Here is a 15472-nt window from a genome sequence, read left to right on the forward strand (position 1 = left end):
ACACAGAGGAGTGGCCCGACAAACTTCTGGGTTTCGCACCGGAATCTCAAGTTTCTCTCAGTTTCTTCGTGATGGCGATTACCGCTCCGACCACCGCCACGACTGCCGCGGAGAACACGATCATCGAGCTCAAGCTCTCCGGCGCCGAATCTCTACCCTTCCTCCCTTTGCTCTCCTCGTTCCCCGCTTTATTCCACGCTTCGTCCGCTCCTTCCTCTCCTTCCTGCTCGCAGCACCACTATCTAATTAGAGCTCGGCGCCTTACTTTATCGAACAACCAGAGAAAAATCAGGATGACGATGGTGCTCCATTGCAACGGCCTTACCTTGAGCTGCTTGGACGTGACGTACTCCGGGGGCTTGGAGACCGGCCCCGCCACTCCGTCGGCTTCCGGCGCCGGAAACGCCTCGTCGAGGCGCTCGTAGGTCGAGTCGATGTCCTCTGCGTTCGACATGGCTTGGCGCTCGATCGAATCGCCGAAAGGGACTAAGAACATGCGAAAGCGAGCAAAGAAAGGGTTGAGCATGACGCATGACCGAAGGAAGAAGGGGGGGTGGGTCATCATCTGGCGAATGGCGATGCTGCTGCGTCGACACGTGGCGACGACGTGTCCAGCTTCGAACGTGAGTGCGGACTCAAGTTGTCGCTCAAGTTGTGACGCCGACAAAGGAAAACTTGCTTTGTAGAAAAAAAAAAAAAAACAAGTTGGTAACTATAATTAATTAATAACTTAATTTAGGAAAATTTATATAGATCGTTTAAAAATGAATTTATTGAATTCATATCAAGGTTGATAAACTTAAGACGTAATTAGAGAAGGTAAATAACGGTCGGTAAAAAGAGAAGAAAAGTTGGTAATTCAAACAAAAAGAAATGTGGTAAACAACAGCTATTGGGTGGCTTCACGACTACACGGTGGTTAAGAAAATGATTACAGAATAAAAAGAAGAAAAATGTAAAAATTGTTGGCTAAAAAGATGAAGATGAACATGAACGAAGATGAAGAAGACGAAGGCAAACCTAAAGAAGAAGAGGAAGGGGTATGGCAGTTTTCAACGGGGATTTGACCGAGGGATTTTCTCCACTTAAACTGCAAATATTTTTAAAATTGCCACATCGGAGATAAAAAAAACTAATAAAATAGTCACGTAGGACAAATAGCTCGAATTTGTTACCGGAGACACTTAAATTATAGTTTTTTTTTTGTTGTAAATGTGACACTCTAACATTCTAGTGATGGCTCGAAAAGTCCTAGTACTGAAATGAGTACGAAAATTACGACACTTCTAATGTCATTTTCGTTAACTCAAATAAAAGTTGGCAACCCAAATCTATAACTTAATCCTGAGAAGCCGCTCTAATTTGGATCGGTAAGATTTAGTAAATTCGAAGTGCTGACTAGTCACGTGGGTCAATGTCAAAATTGCTTAACTTGGAAACTATCAAGAGAGAGAGAGAGAGAGAGAGAGAGAGAGGGGCACAGACAAATTGGTGGCCCGCAAAAGGTTCCCGTCAATCGATCGCACGACGTGAGCAAAAGAGCAAAAACTTCATGATGGTGGGGTGCAGCACTTCTGCTGTAGAAATTCCTTAATCGCCTTTGCTTTCCTATGGAAATCCAGCTTGGACACTGGATTGCATCCTGTCCTAGTTCTTCCATATCAAAGTTAAAACGGGCACATGGGTCTCGCCCAAAAAGATTGAAGAACAGAGAATTTCCCCAAATCTTGATTCAGAAAACACTTGCTTCATCGAATGATGAGCAGGGGGCCACTGGCTTCTGCGATCTTGGTTCCAAGGCGAATTTTTGGCGCACAGATTCGGAGTTATTCTCCCTCTTGGATTTAGGCGAAACTTCCCCCGCGAGATTCCCCCCCGGTGTCCCTGTCTTTTTGATTACGACTGCTGAATGGGAGTTCGCTCATCATTCATTCCCTGTAATTATTATGGCCGATTGTTCGCACGCATGTCCAAAAACAGGCCCCTCGACGTAACAGCAGCGAAAGCTGAGTGTTCTGGAATTCCTCTGTGAATTATTGGGTAGAATCATCGGGTCTCTTCTCTCGCTTCTTCTTCTTGCATCAATGGAGGCGCTAGCCATGATTTTCTTGCATAACGTTTCACCCATCAAGACTTTCAAATGAGTAAAAAGATTGATCAAACAGAGAGGAAGAGAGATAACTCGCAGAGAAGATCAGAAACCCAAGGGAGAAATGAAGGGGGTGTTATTCATTACTTCGGCAGTGGCTTAGCAGGAGGCCAGAGTTTCAGCATTTTTTCCCTCGCTTTCCGTTTTCGTTTTTCCCCAGATGGAAATCTTCAAGAACTTGAAACTACAACAACGTGACCCAAGAAAGAAAAAGAGCAAAGGGAGGCTAAAGAACGCAACTTTTTAACTGGTTTTTATCGTGAATCGCCGCCGAGACCGACGTCCACTCTGCATGCTTCCTCGCGCTTCTCTTCCTTCTCGTGTTCTTCGACGTCGCCGCGGACGTTCTCGCCGCCGCGCCCGCCATCTTCTCTCTCTCCGTCTTCGTCGTCTTCTTCGTCATTGCCGTCTTCAAGAAGCCCTTCGTCTTGTTCGATCTCGTCGCCCGGATGGACGAACTGCAACGTCAGGCGCCCGCCTTCCCTCGACGCGTGAAGGAACTCCTGCGTCGGGAACCTGATCTCCTTCAACACGAATCGCCCGTCGTTGCGATACGACTTGAAGCACACCCAGGGCTTCCCATTCATGCTCAAGCTCGATATCGGGGGCGGGAACCCGCTCCCTATCGATCTCGATCTCCGAAACTCGCGGAGGTGATGATGATGATTATGAGGATAATACTGAGGACCATGCTTGAACGACGATGGAGATGAGTAGAAGTTCCTCCTGGTCATACAGGTACTGGCCCTTTCTTTCTCTTCCTTGGCCTGCCACGCTTCGGCCAGCTTGTAGTCCTCTACGTCACCGAAGCTCTCGAACCCTAGCCCCTCCGTGCACAGCTGCAGGCTCTCCGAGTTCATCGATGAGAAGCTCTCGCTGCTCCTGTGTTGCCCGTGTCCGCTGCCGCGCCGAGAGCTCATCGAAGAAGGGCTCTTTGCGTTCTCCTCGCCGTTGCTGTTGTTCCCCAACTCCATCGTCGATGGCAGCGATGGTTCGGGATCTTGTTCCTTGAAGTGGAGTTCGCCAAATATCTCAGTGCATGAGGAGGCTTGGTGATGATCAATGGGGTGGTGTTTGCCGCTGTCATCCTTGCTGTGCGAGGGTATGATTGGATGATGGTGGTGGTGGTGGTGGTTCTTCCATGAGGAAAGAGATTCAAGAATAGACTGGTTATCGGGTAATGTGTTGTCGAAGATGTGTTGGAGGCTCCCACAGGCAGCCATAGCTGTGTAGAGAAGTGCTTCCTTTTTTAGCCCTACAAGTCTCAGCTCTCTCTCTCTCTCTCTCTCTCTCTTTCAGTTTCGCAGTGAGAGAAAAAGAAGGGAAATTTGGGTTGTTGTGGGGTGGAAAGAGAGAGGGTTGGAGCTGCACGGGCTGTGATATTGATCTTTGTGTGGGTGAGGGGCGGTTGAAAAGATCAAAGGGAGGTGTGGAGTTATTAATTGGGGTGGTGCTGATTTTGAGCAGTGGAATAAGGATGGGTGGTTGTGGTTGTGGTTGTGAATAAAAGCCCAGCTTTGTGTGTCTGTGGTTTTGGAGTTCTTTTCATATTGAGGATTATTGGTCATCCTAATTTCTTGGATAGATACTCTGGCTTGGTCAAATGCTCATAAGTCGTGGCACAGGATAACGGTAGAATAGGGAGGATAGTCGTCGGTTGGTCTATAACGTCTCTTCCGGCCCTTGAGTCTCGTGAATGAATCGGATTATGGGATGATTCTAGCTAATTTCAGATCGCATGTTGGTCTATATCGTCTCTTCCGGCCCTTTTTTTGAGTCTCGTGAATGAATCGGATTGTGGGATGATTCTAGCTAGTTTCATATCGCATTGCGGATTCGATAAGATTAAATCCAGATGATTGACTCTGTTTTCCAGCTCCAGGGATTCAGATATCCCAACAAGTATTCACCTAATGAAGATAAGATTACACCAATTCTGAGATAAGGGCTTTCTCCTTTTCTCTGCTGAAGGTTAGAATGAAGAAAGCTGGGATTTTTATTCATCTTATCCAGCTGGAATTTCACTTGTTGCCAGTGGCACCAAGCCACGTGGGCCTCATGCCCTGGTGCCTCCTAGACCATTCACATGTGCATGTGTGGAAAACCAATGGCCACCAAAGACTCACTCCCTCACTCTCATTATCTCTCCGGTTCCTGCCTCCTCATGCACTTCCTGATCTAGGACACTCTTCCAGATGCCACAAAAAGATCGTCTCATTGACCTGCAGTGACAACATTGTCATTTCAATAGTCCATAATCTCAACGCCCTCACCCAAAAAGGATTCTGGGATCAGGGTCTGAACCGGCATTATTCAGAGACACGCCTAGATTACAGGCTGATGTCACCATCCATGACAAAAGGAAAAAGGAAGATCCCTAGAATTATCCTGGATTCTGCACATGCTGAGTGATCTTTTCTACCCAATGTCCTTTTTTTTAAAGATTGCGCTGCTTTATCTGATATATGATCGTGAGGATCCAATTGCAGAGAGATTCACAGCCAAGCACCCATCATGTGCCTTTGGTGTGTTATACTTGTCATTGCCAGGGACACAAGGGAGATGTGCCAAATATCCTTCTTGTCAAAGTCATGTGCATCACATTTTTAGGAAGAAGATTTTCGACACGTTCAAAGAAGAGATCCTTTGCGCAGACAATGTGAATGATTCTCACATCTTTCAAAGGACAAAGGATAGGAGAGAAATGGAGCAGAAAATAATGACACCAAAGTCGCAATTATAACCATGATCCAATGAATTAAATGCCAGTGTAGAATCTGATATTATTTGCAGATGGAACAAGAAACAGAAGAAACCATGATAGAAGAATCCAAACCCACAAGCCACTCATAGCATCCAAAGCCAGCAACCCAGATTAGCAAAAGGAAAGGACAAAAAAAAAAAAAGAGAGTGCAAACGAGTTGTTATGCAGGATCCATTATTAGCATCTCCTAATGATGAATATTAGCAAGCAAGCACCAATCATGAAAAGATAGACATGATTGATAAGAAAACCCAACCTTCGCAAACGTGGACCTAAACAAATAATATAGTCATCGCTTGTTACATCTCTGGAGGCTTGGCCACTTGGTAGCTTCCATCATCGCCAGGCTTCTATCCACTCTATCCTTGAATCTATCCTGCTCAAAGTGCTAATTGCTCCAGTCTTCTCAACAGGACCTAATACCTGAACCGCCGGTTCCCGCACATATATTTTTCTATTAAAGCTTTTAATATTGGATTTACTGGTTTGGCCATGTCCGAATTTCCCTTTGCTTACTCGAGCTCTGGCCTTAAGACCATCAAAATTATCAGCTTTGGTTTCGCAACTTCGAGTTCCTTCTCCTACTGCGTCGTCATTCTTGTCAGAGCTGACAGAAACTTCGTTTGCTCGTGGAGTGAATTCAACGCAAATCTGGGGACTCTGGTGTCCATTGTCATCGGGAGGCTCTGTATAGGAAGTTGGAGCTGACTCTAATATTGAATCTTCTCTTTCTCGCAGCATCCTCGCGATAAGTGTTTTAAGGAAGTTCATTACTTGGACTGCATACATTAATGCAGTCAAAGGATCTGCCATCTGCAATGATTTTGAATATTTCAAAGGTAATTGCAGACTTTATCTACATGAAGAGAGCTTTTACATGGCAAGAGTTTAGAAGATCTGTATAATCAATAGAGAAAAAGTGAAAAACAATAACAACAACTAACAAATGGCATTCTGGCCAAAAGAAAACTAAAAAAGGGAACAGCTATGGCAATCTGTTTAAACCGTTTTTTCAGGAGCATTTCAAATGTACTTCTGCTAAAAACTTGACATTCGTTTGTTTAGAAGGCTTTTAACATGAAATAACATTAGCATGATATATCCATAAGAAAATAAGGGCTCAATGTGGTTCATCTTCCTAGATAAGAGTCCATGAAATATCATCAGGTGTATTATTCAAACCTAACCTGAGTCATATTTGGAGCAAAAACCATGGCAATATTGCGTGCATTCATTTTGTTTAGATGTTCCATCTGGGCAACATCGCACATCAGGTTAATTGCCCAGTCTAATAGAGCAGCTTCTGTTGGTGGTAGAAGCCTCACAAGCTCAGCACAATCTTCTTCAGTCTTGCACTGCATCACTTGCCCAGGCGACAGAGAATCCAGAACACCTCGTTGGAGTTCTCTAAACCATGCCTAAGAAATTTTTTACAAAAATGAATTAATACTCAACAATTTTCATCTTGAAAGGGAAGGAGAGCAAAAATCTGATAGGGAGATCCAGTCATAAGAGGAAGCAATGATACTTTAGTTCATATTAGAAGTGTCATCCTGCTTCCTCAAAGAAGAGGACCTCCACAAGTTGATTGAACACAGGCTTGAATAGAACACACACATGGTATTTAATTAACAAAAGATTATACTTTTCGATACAAATAATGTCAGGGTCATTTTGTATGAGAGATATATGTCCCTCTCCAGCAGCCATGAATCAGTGACACCAGGGCTTTAAGTTTCTCTATGTGCACACGCCACACTGTGTTCCAGAACTCATGATTAGCATGATTAGATTCCATAAAAAACATGCGAAAAGCGGCTGGTCCAGCCAGTAGAGTCATCGAACAATCCTTCAACAAGATATTACTCATTAAAGATTTAACTGCAATACAATGTTGATTTTGACAGTTTGCTAACTTAATTGCAGATGCTGCCCATAACATCAGGGTTCATGCTGTTACTTATATAGGTGTTGGAATTCCAAAATAAGCTACACATCCTTTCAGCCTCTCTGTTAATAACTCGTGCCTTCTATAGTGGACCTCAAAGGTGTGCATTACAGCATGGCTTAGCAGTGTCGTAGCCTCAAAGAGAACGTTAACTAACATACAGGCGACTGGAGACCTAAATACAGATGATTTACCAAGCTTAACATAGTACCTTGATTAATCCAGCCAAGCAATGCACATCAATACCTTCTGGTATAATTCCCCTGTTTAAATGATCCCTCAAATACTCTTCTTGACTATTTTCTGCATTAATTCTAAATATCCCTTCTGCCTGCATGAATAAATAAAGAAGTCAAACAACTCTGGAACAGAAGTCCACTTAATTGGTTTTGTTGCTAGAAGAGCATCGTGCTTCTCCAAAGCCAAAGTAATGAGCAATCATGAAAAAGCCTCTATTTCATATTCCTTACATCTTTTCCAAAGTCAACCAAGAATCGAAATAATGACATACCTGTAATCCACCTTGTGCATACAAGCGTCTTTGCATAAGCAAGAGTATGGTGGGAATGCTGTTACCTCTGGAGTCATATGATAGCTGCATGGACTCCGTCGAGACTCCAAAAACATGTGTACTGCATAGGCAAGGTTTAAACACCAAAATCAACATAAAGGTAGCGGTACAGCAAATAAGATACATTGCGAACTTTTTAAAAAATACGACCAAAAAGGTGCCAGCCAATGATATCGAGTTATTATTGTAAGCTAAAAGGAGAAGAGATTCAATTTGTTGTGCCATAGGAACAGTTTGACTAGCATTGCATTTCTTGCGAATAGAGACATGATGCCGCTTTTTGTAATGTGATTGGCCACACGCTACCCAACTACTGGGATTCGGATGTTTCTGACTAACTGAAATATTGTGCGATTTAAATAAATACGTAGCAAGCTAATCTCAGAAATGAAACATTACAAGAACACTGAAATTTCTCTCATTTGCACAGATTCTCCACCTCGGAGCTTCATTTGACCCAACACTCGGATGACTCGACACTTCACTGCAAGATCACAATTCACGACCCATATAATTCCATTTCAGTCAGCTGACATTCGGACCCAAACCAGTATAAGATCCTACAAAACCTCATTCTCATCTATAGGACTAGCATAAGAAATCACAAAATCCAAGCCCCAAAATCTCTGAACCCTGAAACATTACCCCAAACACAAGCCGAACCCAACATCTCAAATTTAAGACAGTCAAGGTTGCAAAAAACGGCAATGTACCTTGCACTGGGGGCTCTCCTGGGCACTTCAGGCTCAAACTCCACGGGCAAGCCCAAGAACCCATCGAACCTGTCGAACGTAACGTGCGCGACGTGGCGCACGTTGGTGGGCCAACCAATCTCCATGCCGCAGAGCTCGCCCCCGTCGCTCTTGCAAGCAACCCAAGACTTCCTAAAAACCGCCACCAACAGTGCCAACACAGACAGCCGCTGCTGCGCCTCTCCGTCCTCTCTCTCGATCTCTACCGACGACCCCTCTTCCTCCTCACCATTCCCAGGCGTTGCACGGGACGAGGAAGCTGAAGGGTCGGTGCTTGCAGACGAAGCGAGGTGGTGGTGGTGGAGGACCTCCGCCATGGCTGGCAACGAAAAGGGTCTCTCTCCTTTTCGGGGAATCACGAAATGGGCACCATGAAAAGTACAAGCGAGAGCGCGTAGCGCGACTTTCACGTGTTTTCAGAGTAACGAGACGAGCGGCAAGACTGTGTCTTGGGGAAGAAAGGTGCGACCTTTACGTTGAGTTGGGATGAAGTAAAGGTCGGAAGACCGACCTGAAAATCATCACGAACCCAAATTCTTCTGGGGTGTTTTTGCCTTTTGTTGCGTGTGTTTTTGCGTAAAGTTTGAGTTTTTTTTTGGGTTAACATCGCAGAAAAATTTCAAATTCATACATATGTGACTACCAAAAACTCAAAATTGGTATACTCGTGACAATTTTACCCTCTATTAGTTTCCGTTAAATTTTACCGTCAAATTTCTGAGTTGGATGACACATGACAGTTGACGGATGTACATATGTGACTACCAAAAACTCAAAATTGGTATACTCGTGACAATTTTACCCTCTATTAGTTTCCGTTAAATTTTACCGTCAAATTTCTGAGTTGGATGACACGTGACAGTTGACGGATGTACCAGTTTGGGGTTTTACCTTTCGTTTGTCACGTATGTACCAGTTTGTGATTTTTCGTAGTATTAATCTAATTTAATTGAGAGTAAATTTATCACAAATGTATCACTTTAAGATTTTTCGTGATATCAACTCGATTTTTTTGGGCTAAAAAAGCTTTGGTTTGGCTTTTGAGGGATGAGGAAGGAAAGTAGGAGAGAGAGAGGGGGGTTTTGGTAGGAAAATTGATGTTGTTGGGGAAACCTTCGGTTAAGAAATTTTGCAGCTTTTTGTCGGATTAGTATAATTAATTAATGTAGGATTTGTTTGGTAGGAAATTTAAATGATAACATAAAGTGGACGTGCACAGTTTTGGTAGGTGTGAAGAAAAATAGAATATCTCAACAAAAAAAAGGAAAAAAGATAGAATATGTACCGATAATTTTACATTAGCAATCTCATGTGGGCTCCGTTTTGTTCCGTGAAAAATAAATAATTTTGAAATATATCTTCCTAAAAATGATTGCTTATAACGTTTACAAAAATGTACGAACGAAAAATATCTTTATCGTTTACAAAAATATTTAGACATAATTATTATGGGTAATGAAAATATTTTTTATTAACTAATTATTTTAAGCGAGATAAACTATCATTTTTAAAAAATATATTTTTTAAATTATTCATTTTCCGTTAAGCAAACGAAGTGTTAGATGAAAGGACTATAGCCACCTACTCTTTTCAATTAATATCGTATAAAGTTGCTTACGCGAACTTTTTTTCTTTTGGCACCACCGACGTATGTTATAACTACTTGATATTTCTAATAATCCTCGAGAGCATTTGCTAATTGCTGTCACAATAAAAGGTGCAGGCAGTAAAAATTGAAATATGCGCTTGGCTTTTTTTCAGAAATAAATCATTGTTTTTAGGAAATTATTTTGAAATAATATGCTTTCCAATTCATGTAAAGATTGATTTGATTATGATTAGATAGATTGACACATGGACATTCGAAAGATTTCTGTCCGGGTGAAAGTTTAACCGGTATCGCCGGTTCCTTTTTTAGGTTCCGTTCATTTCGTGAAAAATATTTTCTGGATTTTTCGGTGTTCGGGGGCGGAAAATAAACTAACCCCGGAAAATATTTTCTCTCAACGAGTGAAAAACATGAAGAAAAGTAAGAAAAATGTTTTTCTCTTTTGAAAAGCGGAAAACATTTTCCGCTGGCCTCCTTCTTTCCCCGCCGGCCGTTGGGGCCACCGCCGCGGCAAGCCGCCGGTCGCCCGCCATCGGTCGCCTGCCCTCGTTGCCGGTCGCCGAACACCGCAAAATTATAACATTTTCCAGAAAAATGACTTCCTGAAAAATACTTTCTAAAAATGTCACATTTTTTTGCCAAAACGAACGGAGCCTTAAAATCGATTAGTTCTTCGAGAAAATTTGTTATTAATATACTAGGAACAATTGTGATTAACAAAAACAATATTACAAAATGTGGTTAAGTGGGGCTCCCTTGTGGATGAGTTCGTACATCATCGATCTATAGAAGATAGTACCATACCTTTTTCTTTTGGACAGAGAAGTACAATACCTTAAAAAGTTAAAAACTTGAGCCCCTTGTCAATACATTGAATTGGATCGCATTAGAATAAAAAGCTTAATCCATTGAATTATGAACTAATTGATTACGGACATGAAGTGGACTTGAGTTTGTCCCGACCAAATGGTGCGAGATTTTGCTTTGTTTTACTCTTCATTTAAATGGTTTTCATTCCAATACTGAGGTGTTTGATAATACATAAAATGTCTAACCGCAAAAAAACACTAAAATCCGGAGTATTTTTTTTTTTTCGACTTAAAAAAAAGTCGGAGTATAAGAAGTAAAACTTCAAACACATAATTTCGAATGTCAAAAGGATTAATTTCACTAATCAAACGTTGACCAACTGCTTGATCCTAAGCAATTGCTGTTGCACTAATTTAAGATATGAGTTAATACCACGAAAAGCCTCAAACTGGTATATCTATAACAATTTTACCCCGAACTAATTTTTTTACCACAAAAAACCCTAAATTGGTACAATTGTGATAAATTTAACCCGAACTATTTTTTTTACCATAAAAAACTCCACGCTTGTACACTTGCGACAATTTTACCTCGAACTAATTTTTTGACCACCAAAAACCCCAAACTAGTACATCTTTGACAATTGTACTCCAAACTAATTTTTTGACCACTAAAAACCCAAAACTGGTACATTTGTAACAAATTTACCCTCCATTAATGTCCGTTAAATTGGATTAATATCACGAAAAATCACAAATTGGTAAACTTGTGACAAATTCAGGGGTAGAACCCCGAACAAATACACACGTCAATTACCACGTGTCGTCAAACTTAGCAATTTGATAGAAAAATTTAACGGAAACTAACAAAGGGTAAATTTATCACAGATGTATTAGTTTGGGGTTTTTTGTTGTAAAAAATTAGTTCAAGGTAAAATTGTCATAGATATACTCGTATGGGGTTTTTGATGATCAAAAAAATAGTTCGGGATAAAATTGTCCCAGGAATACCAGTTTGAGATTTTTTATGGTCAAAAAAATAATTTAAGATAAATTATTTAGGATTTCTCATTGTATTAACCCTAGAGATAAAAGAGTATGAGCAAGTCAACGGCGCAGCAACAAGCATTACCCTTAATCATGATAATGACGTATTGGGATAAGATGCAACTGGGAAATGTGACGTCGTTGAAATGTGACGTCATCGTCAACGACGGGGACACAAGACGGGAGCCATGGATGACTCCATGCACGTCGGAGCTGGTCTCGACGTGCAGAGCATTGACATCCTTCTTCGACCCGTTTGGTTCAGCTTTGGGGATGGGCTTTCGGTCTCGAAAGCCCCTTCCCAAAATGCTGAACCGTTTGGTTCAGCATTCGGCCTAACATTGGCCAAATGCTAGCATTTAGAATGCCGAGAGCCCAAAGCTAGTTCGGACCAGCTTTGGGCTTTCAGCATTTGTGGAATGCTGAACCAAAATTTTTTGTCCCCAAACTATCCTCACTTATTTTGGTTTATTTTGATTTTGCCCCCTCTTGGTACTGTTCATCTTCTTCATAAGGTGGCCGGCGAGGGCGGTCGATACCGGATCGGGTCAGCGAAAGGCCGGCGAGGTCGCACGACCCAGGCGACAGTCGCCTAAGGTCGCGCGACCACCCAGGCTCCGCCGCCCTGGGTCGCGCGACCCTCGCCGAGGGTCGCCTGGCCTTGGGCGACGACCGCCAACTATAGATCTAGCTCGCCGGGGGTCGCTAGACCTCAGGCGACGGTCGTCGGCGCCAGATCTAGCTCGCCGGCGGCCGTAGGCCTTCGCTGGCTCCGACGAAGGGTAAGATAGGTTTTTTTTTTTAATAAAAAAGATAATTCTCAAAGCCCTTTGGCAAAAAAAAATTTACCAAACACTACTTAGGTCAAAGTAGCTTTACAAATGATTTTTTACCAAACACCACTTACATTTCCCCAAGTGACTTTAACCTAAAGTATTTGCATTCCCCTAAGTAGCATTTTAAAAGTTGAACCAAACGGGCCCTTCGGCTTGTCGGCGTAGATGGTACTCATCATCTCTCTCTCTCTCTCTCTCTCTCTCTCTTCATGTCCACAATGGCCAACCACCACCCATCTCAGCTGACTTCACTATAAAACGGACCAGTGCACGACTGGTTCGGCATCCGCAAACGCACAATCTCCCCCATCTTTTCATATAGTCCCTCCGGCTACAAGTTTTTCCTTTCTCTGTCTCGAGGAAGAAGATGGCAACGCGAGCGGGTGCTGCTTTGGGGCTGGCCCTGATCGGCCTCGTGCTGGCGAGCCTGAGCGGGTCGTGCCACGGCGGTGTGCTTCAGGTCGGGTTCTACAACGGCAAATGCGGGATCTTGGACGTCGTGGCCATCGTGGCGGGCGTGTGGCGGCCCAGTTCAGGAAGGATCCCACCATCGCCCCGGCTCTCCTCCGCATGCAGTTTCACGATTGCTTCGTCACCGTAAGCTACTAACCTAAGATACTAACCTAAATTACTTCATATTAAGCTACTTAAAAGTTTAATTTGGTTCCCACGCACGTGCTTTAAAACTAGCTTATTGACTAATAATGAAATTATTTAGATTAATGGGATTGTGTAATACGGGCTTGTTTTGTATGTGGAAATGTTTCGATAACTAAATAGACATCATCGGAGTTTAATTTAATAAGATGAAAAGTAGGGATGCAATGCTTCCATTCTTCTGGATGGAACATCGAGCGAGAAGACCGCGCCGCCGAATTTGAGTGTCGGGGGCTACGATGTCATTGATGCCGCGAAGGCCACCGTGGAGGCCGTATGTCCCAAGGTCGTTTCCTGCGCCGATATCATTGTAATGGCCACGAGAGATGTCGTGTCCCTGGTAATTAAATCGTACTTTCTGTATATTCTATACTTATGTACACATTAGCTTAGTAAATCACGACATATTCGCGAAACATTTGCTTAAACAATGCAGAGTGGTGGAGGTCGGTACAAGGTAGAAACGGGACGGAAAGACGGGCTCATATTGCTCGCTTCCAACGTCAATCTCCCCGCTCTGTCCATCTCCGTCTCCGACTCCAATGCGGCGTTCGCTCAAAAGGGACTCACCGTCTCCGACATTGTCCTTCTTCTAGGTACATATATGTAGCATTGTCGTCACCGATCAATTGAAAAGCCTAGATCCAAGTAAATAAGTTTGAAGTTGTAGTGTGGTATAGCGTTTGTTCTTGACAGAACTGCTATGTGGTGTCGTCCTAGGTGGCCACACGATCGGCGTCGCTCACTGCTCGCTCTTCCAGGACCGGCTTTACAATTTCCAGAACACCGGGAAACCCGACCCGACCATGGACCCTTCTTTGGCTTCCGCCCTAAGGTCGATGTGCCCTAACAGCCAGAGTAATGTCGACAGCATCGTCTATCTCGACCAGAACCCTCTGAGCTCGTCGATCGTCGACAACTCCTACTACAAGCAGATACTTGCCCGCAGAGGGATACTGCAGATCGATCAGGAGATCGCGCTGGACGAGCAGACCAAGGGCATCGTCGTGGGGACAATCACCGGCAGGCCCGACTTCTCGGCTACGTTTGGCCAAGCCATGGTGAAGTTGGGCAGGCTCCAGAATGGCTCTCCGGGGGAGATAAGGCAATCCTGCGGAGCCATCAACAAGGCTTGTCAGCCACCTACTACCAAAGATAAGCAGTGGCCCTGCCAGACGCGGGGCAGCGGCGACCCGAAGGCCCTTTCAATTCATGGAAGAGGATCTTCGCACCGACTTCAAGGACTTGCTATGTGGTCTTGCTATCTTTTTCTCTGATTACGTTTGATTTTATGCTCTGTGGGCTTTTGTGTTTCTCGTATTTCATTGGAGATTTTTATGACATGTGGGATCGGCTAATAAAATTCAATATCAAATTTCATATGGGTCCCAAAACCGTTGCATAAAACATTTATGAATACCGATCTTTGACGGTAAATGTTACTAGTCTAAACTTTTTTTTTTCCAAGAACGTCCCTCAATACAAAATGCTCCATGTTAGTTCTGTTGAAGGCTTTCCTCTTACAAGCAATCTTTGCAATTATTTCGGAGTGCTTATGCTCCACGAATGAGTTACCCATGGAACTTAATTACTGACCCATTATTGATAAAGTGCATGGTAAATTACGTGGATGGAAGGCTGAAAATTTGTCTCTTGTGGGGAGAGTAACTTTGACTGAATATGTTGCTATGACCATGCCTTTATATGTGATGCAGTCGGCATATTCACCTATTGGCTTGTGAAGCAGTTGAACGTGACTGTCGAAATTTTGTTTGGGATGATGTTCATGACAAAAAGAAAATTCACCTATTGGGATGGGAAAAGCTTTGTCTATCGAAGAATTATGAAGGATTAGGGCTTCGCAGCTTACGTAGGAGTAATAAAGCATTTCTTATGAAACTTGTTTGGTCCTTAGTTTCGAAACCAAAGGTCTTGTGGGTAACTTTTATCAGAGACAAATATCACTACTTTGCAAATCTCCTCGACTATATTTCAACTTGTCCCACCCATTCTTTATTTTGAAAAGCTCTTAGTGAAGTATGGGGTGACGGAGTGGAGGGTACGAGATGGGTAGTGGTTAATGGGATAACAGTTAAATTTTGGACTAATAATTAGGTTGATGGAATCAATCCCCTTACCCATTGGATTTTGTCGTCTGCTCCTAATTAGGATCTCGACTGCATTACTTGTGATTTTGTTTGTCATAATCATTGGAACCTCGCCAGTGGGTTTCTCTATTGAGGAAGCTTATGAATTAATCTACCCGGAACAATATTTGCGTACAAATAAACTCTGGAGCTTAGTATGGAAATTGGATGGACCGCAGAGGA

The 15472-nt window shown here is 43.1% G+C and overlaps 3 protein-coding genes across 3 annotated transcripts; 1 reads left to right on the plus strand and 2 right to left on the minus strand.

Moving 5' to 3' along the window:
* Positions 1–78: 78 nt before the first annotated feature.
* Positions 79–3637, minus strand: LOC115679290 (uncharacterized). Its single transcript, XM_056309602.1, has 2 exons — positions 326–3637; positions 79–214 (listed from the first exon to the last, which is right to left on the minus strand). The coding sequence occupies exon 1, from the start codon at positions 3370–3372 to the stop codon at positions 2404–2406; it is 969 nt and encodes a 322-aa protein (XP_056165577.1). The 5' UTR covers positions 3373–3637; the 3' UTR covers positions 79–214; positions 326–2403.
* A 1245-nt stretch (positions 3638–4882) lies between these two features.
* LOC115679212 (rho GTPase-activating protein 1) lies at positions 4883–8685 on the minus strand. The gene is made up of 5 exons (XM_030602808.2): positions 8146–8685; positions 7373–7493; positions 7073–7192; positions 6101–6331; positions 4883–5726 (listed from the first exon to the last, which is right to left on the minus strand). Exons 1-5 carry the CDS (start codon positions 8499–8501, stop codon positions 5250–5252), a joined length of 1305 nt encoding a protein of 434 aa, XP_030458668.1. The 5' UTR covers positions 8502–8685; the 3' UTR covers positions 4883–5249.
* A 4167-nt stretch (positions 8686–12852) lies between these two features.
* Positions 12853–14419, plus strand: LOC115679270 (peroxidase 60). The gene is given in 5 exon segments (XM_056309609.1): positions 12853–13000; positions 13003–13082; positions 13303–13482; positions 13579–13738; positions 13863–14419. Coding segments are annotated over 5 exon segments (1125 nt in total).
* Positions 14420–15472: the final 1053 nt, after the last annotated feature.

This window comes from Syzygium oleosum, unplaced genomic scaffold (assembly GCF_021117445.2).
Source record: "Syzygium oleosum isolate NSW1041296 unplaced genomic scaffold, Sole_v2.1 Sole_v2.03, whole genome shotgun sequence".
In the NCBI taxonomy this organism is placed as follows: domain Eukaryota; kingdom Viridiplantae; phylum Streptophyta; class Magnoliopsida; order Myrtales; family Myrtaceae; genus Syzygium; species Syzygium oleosum.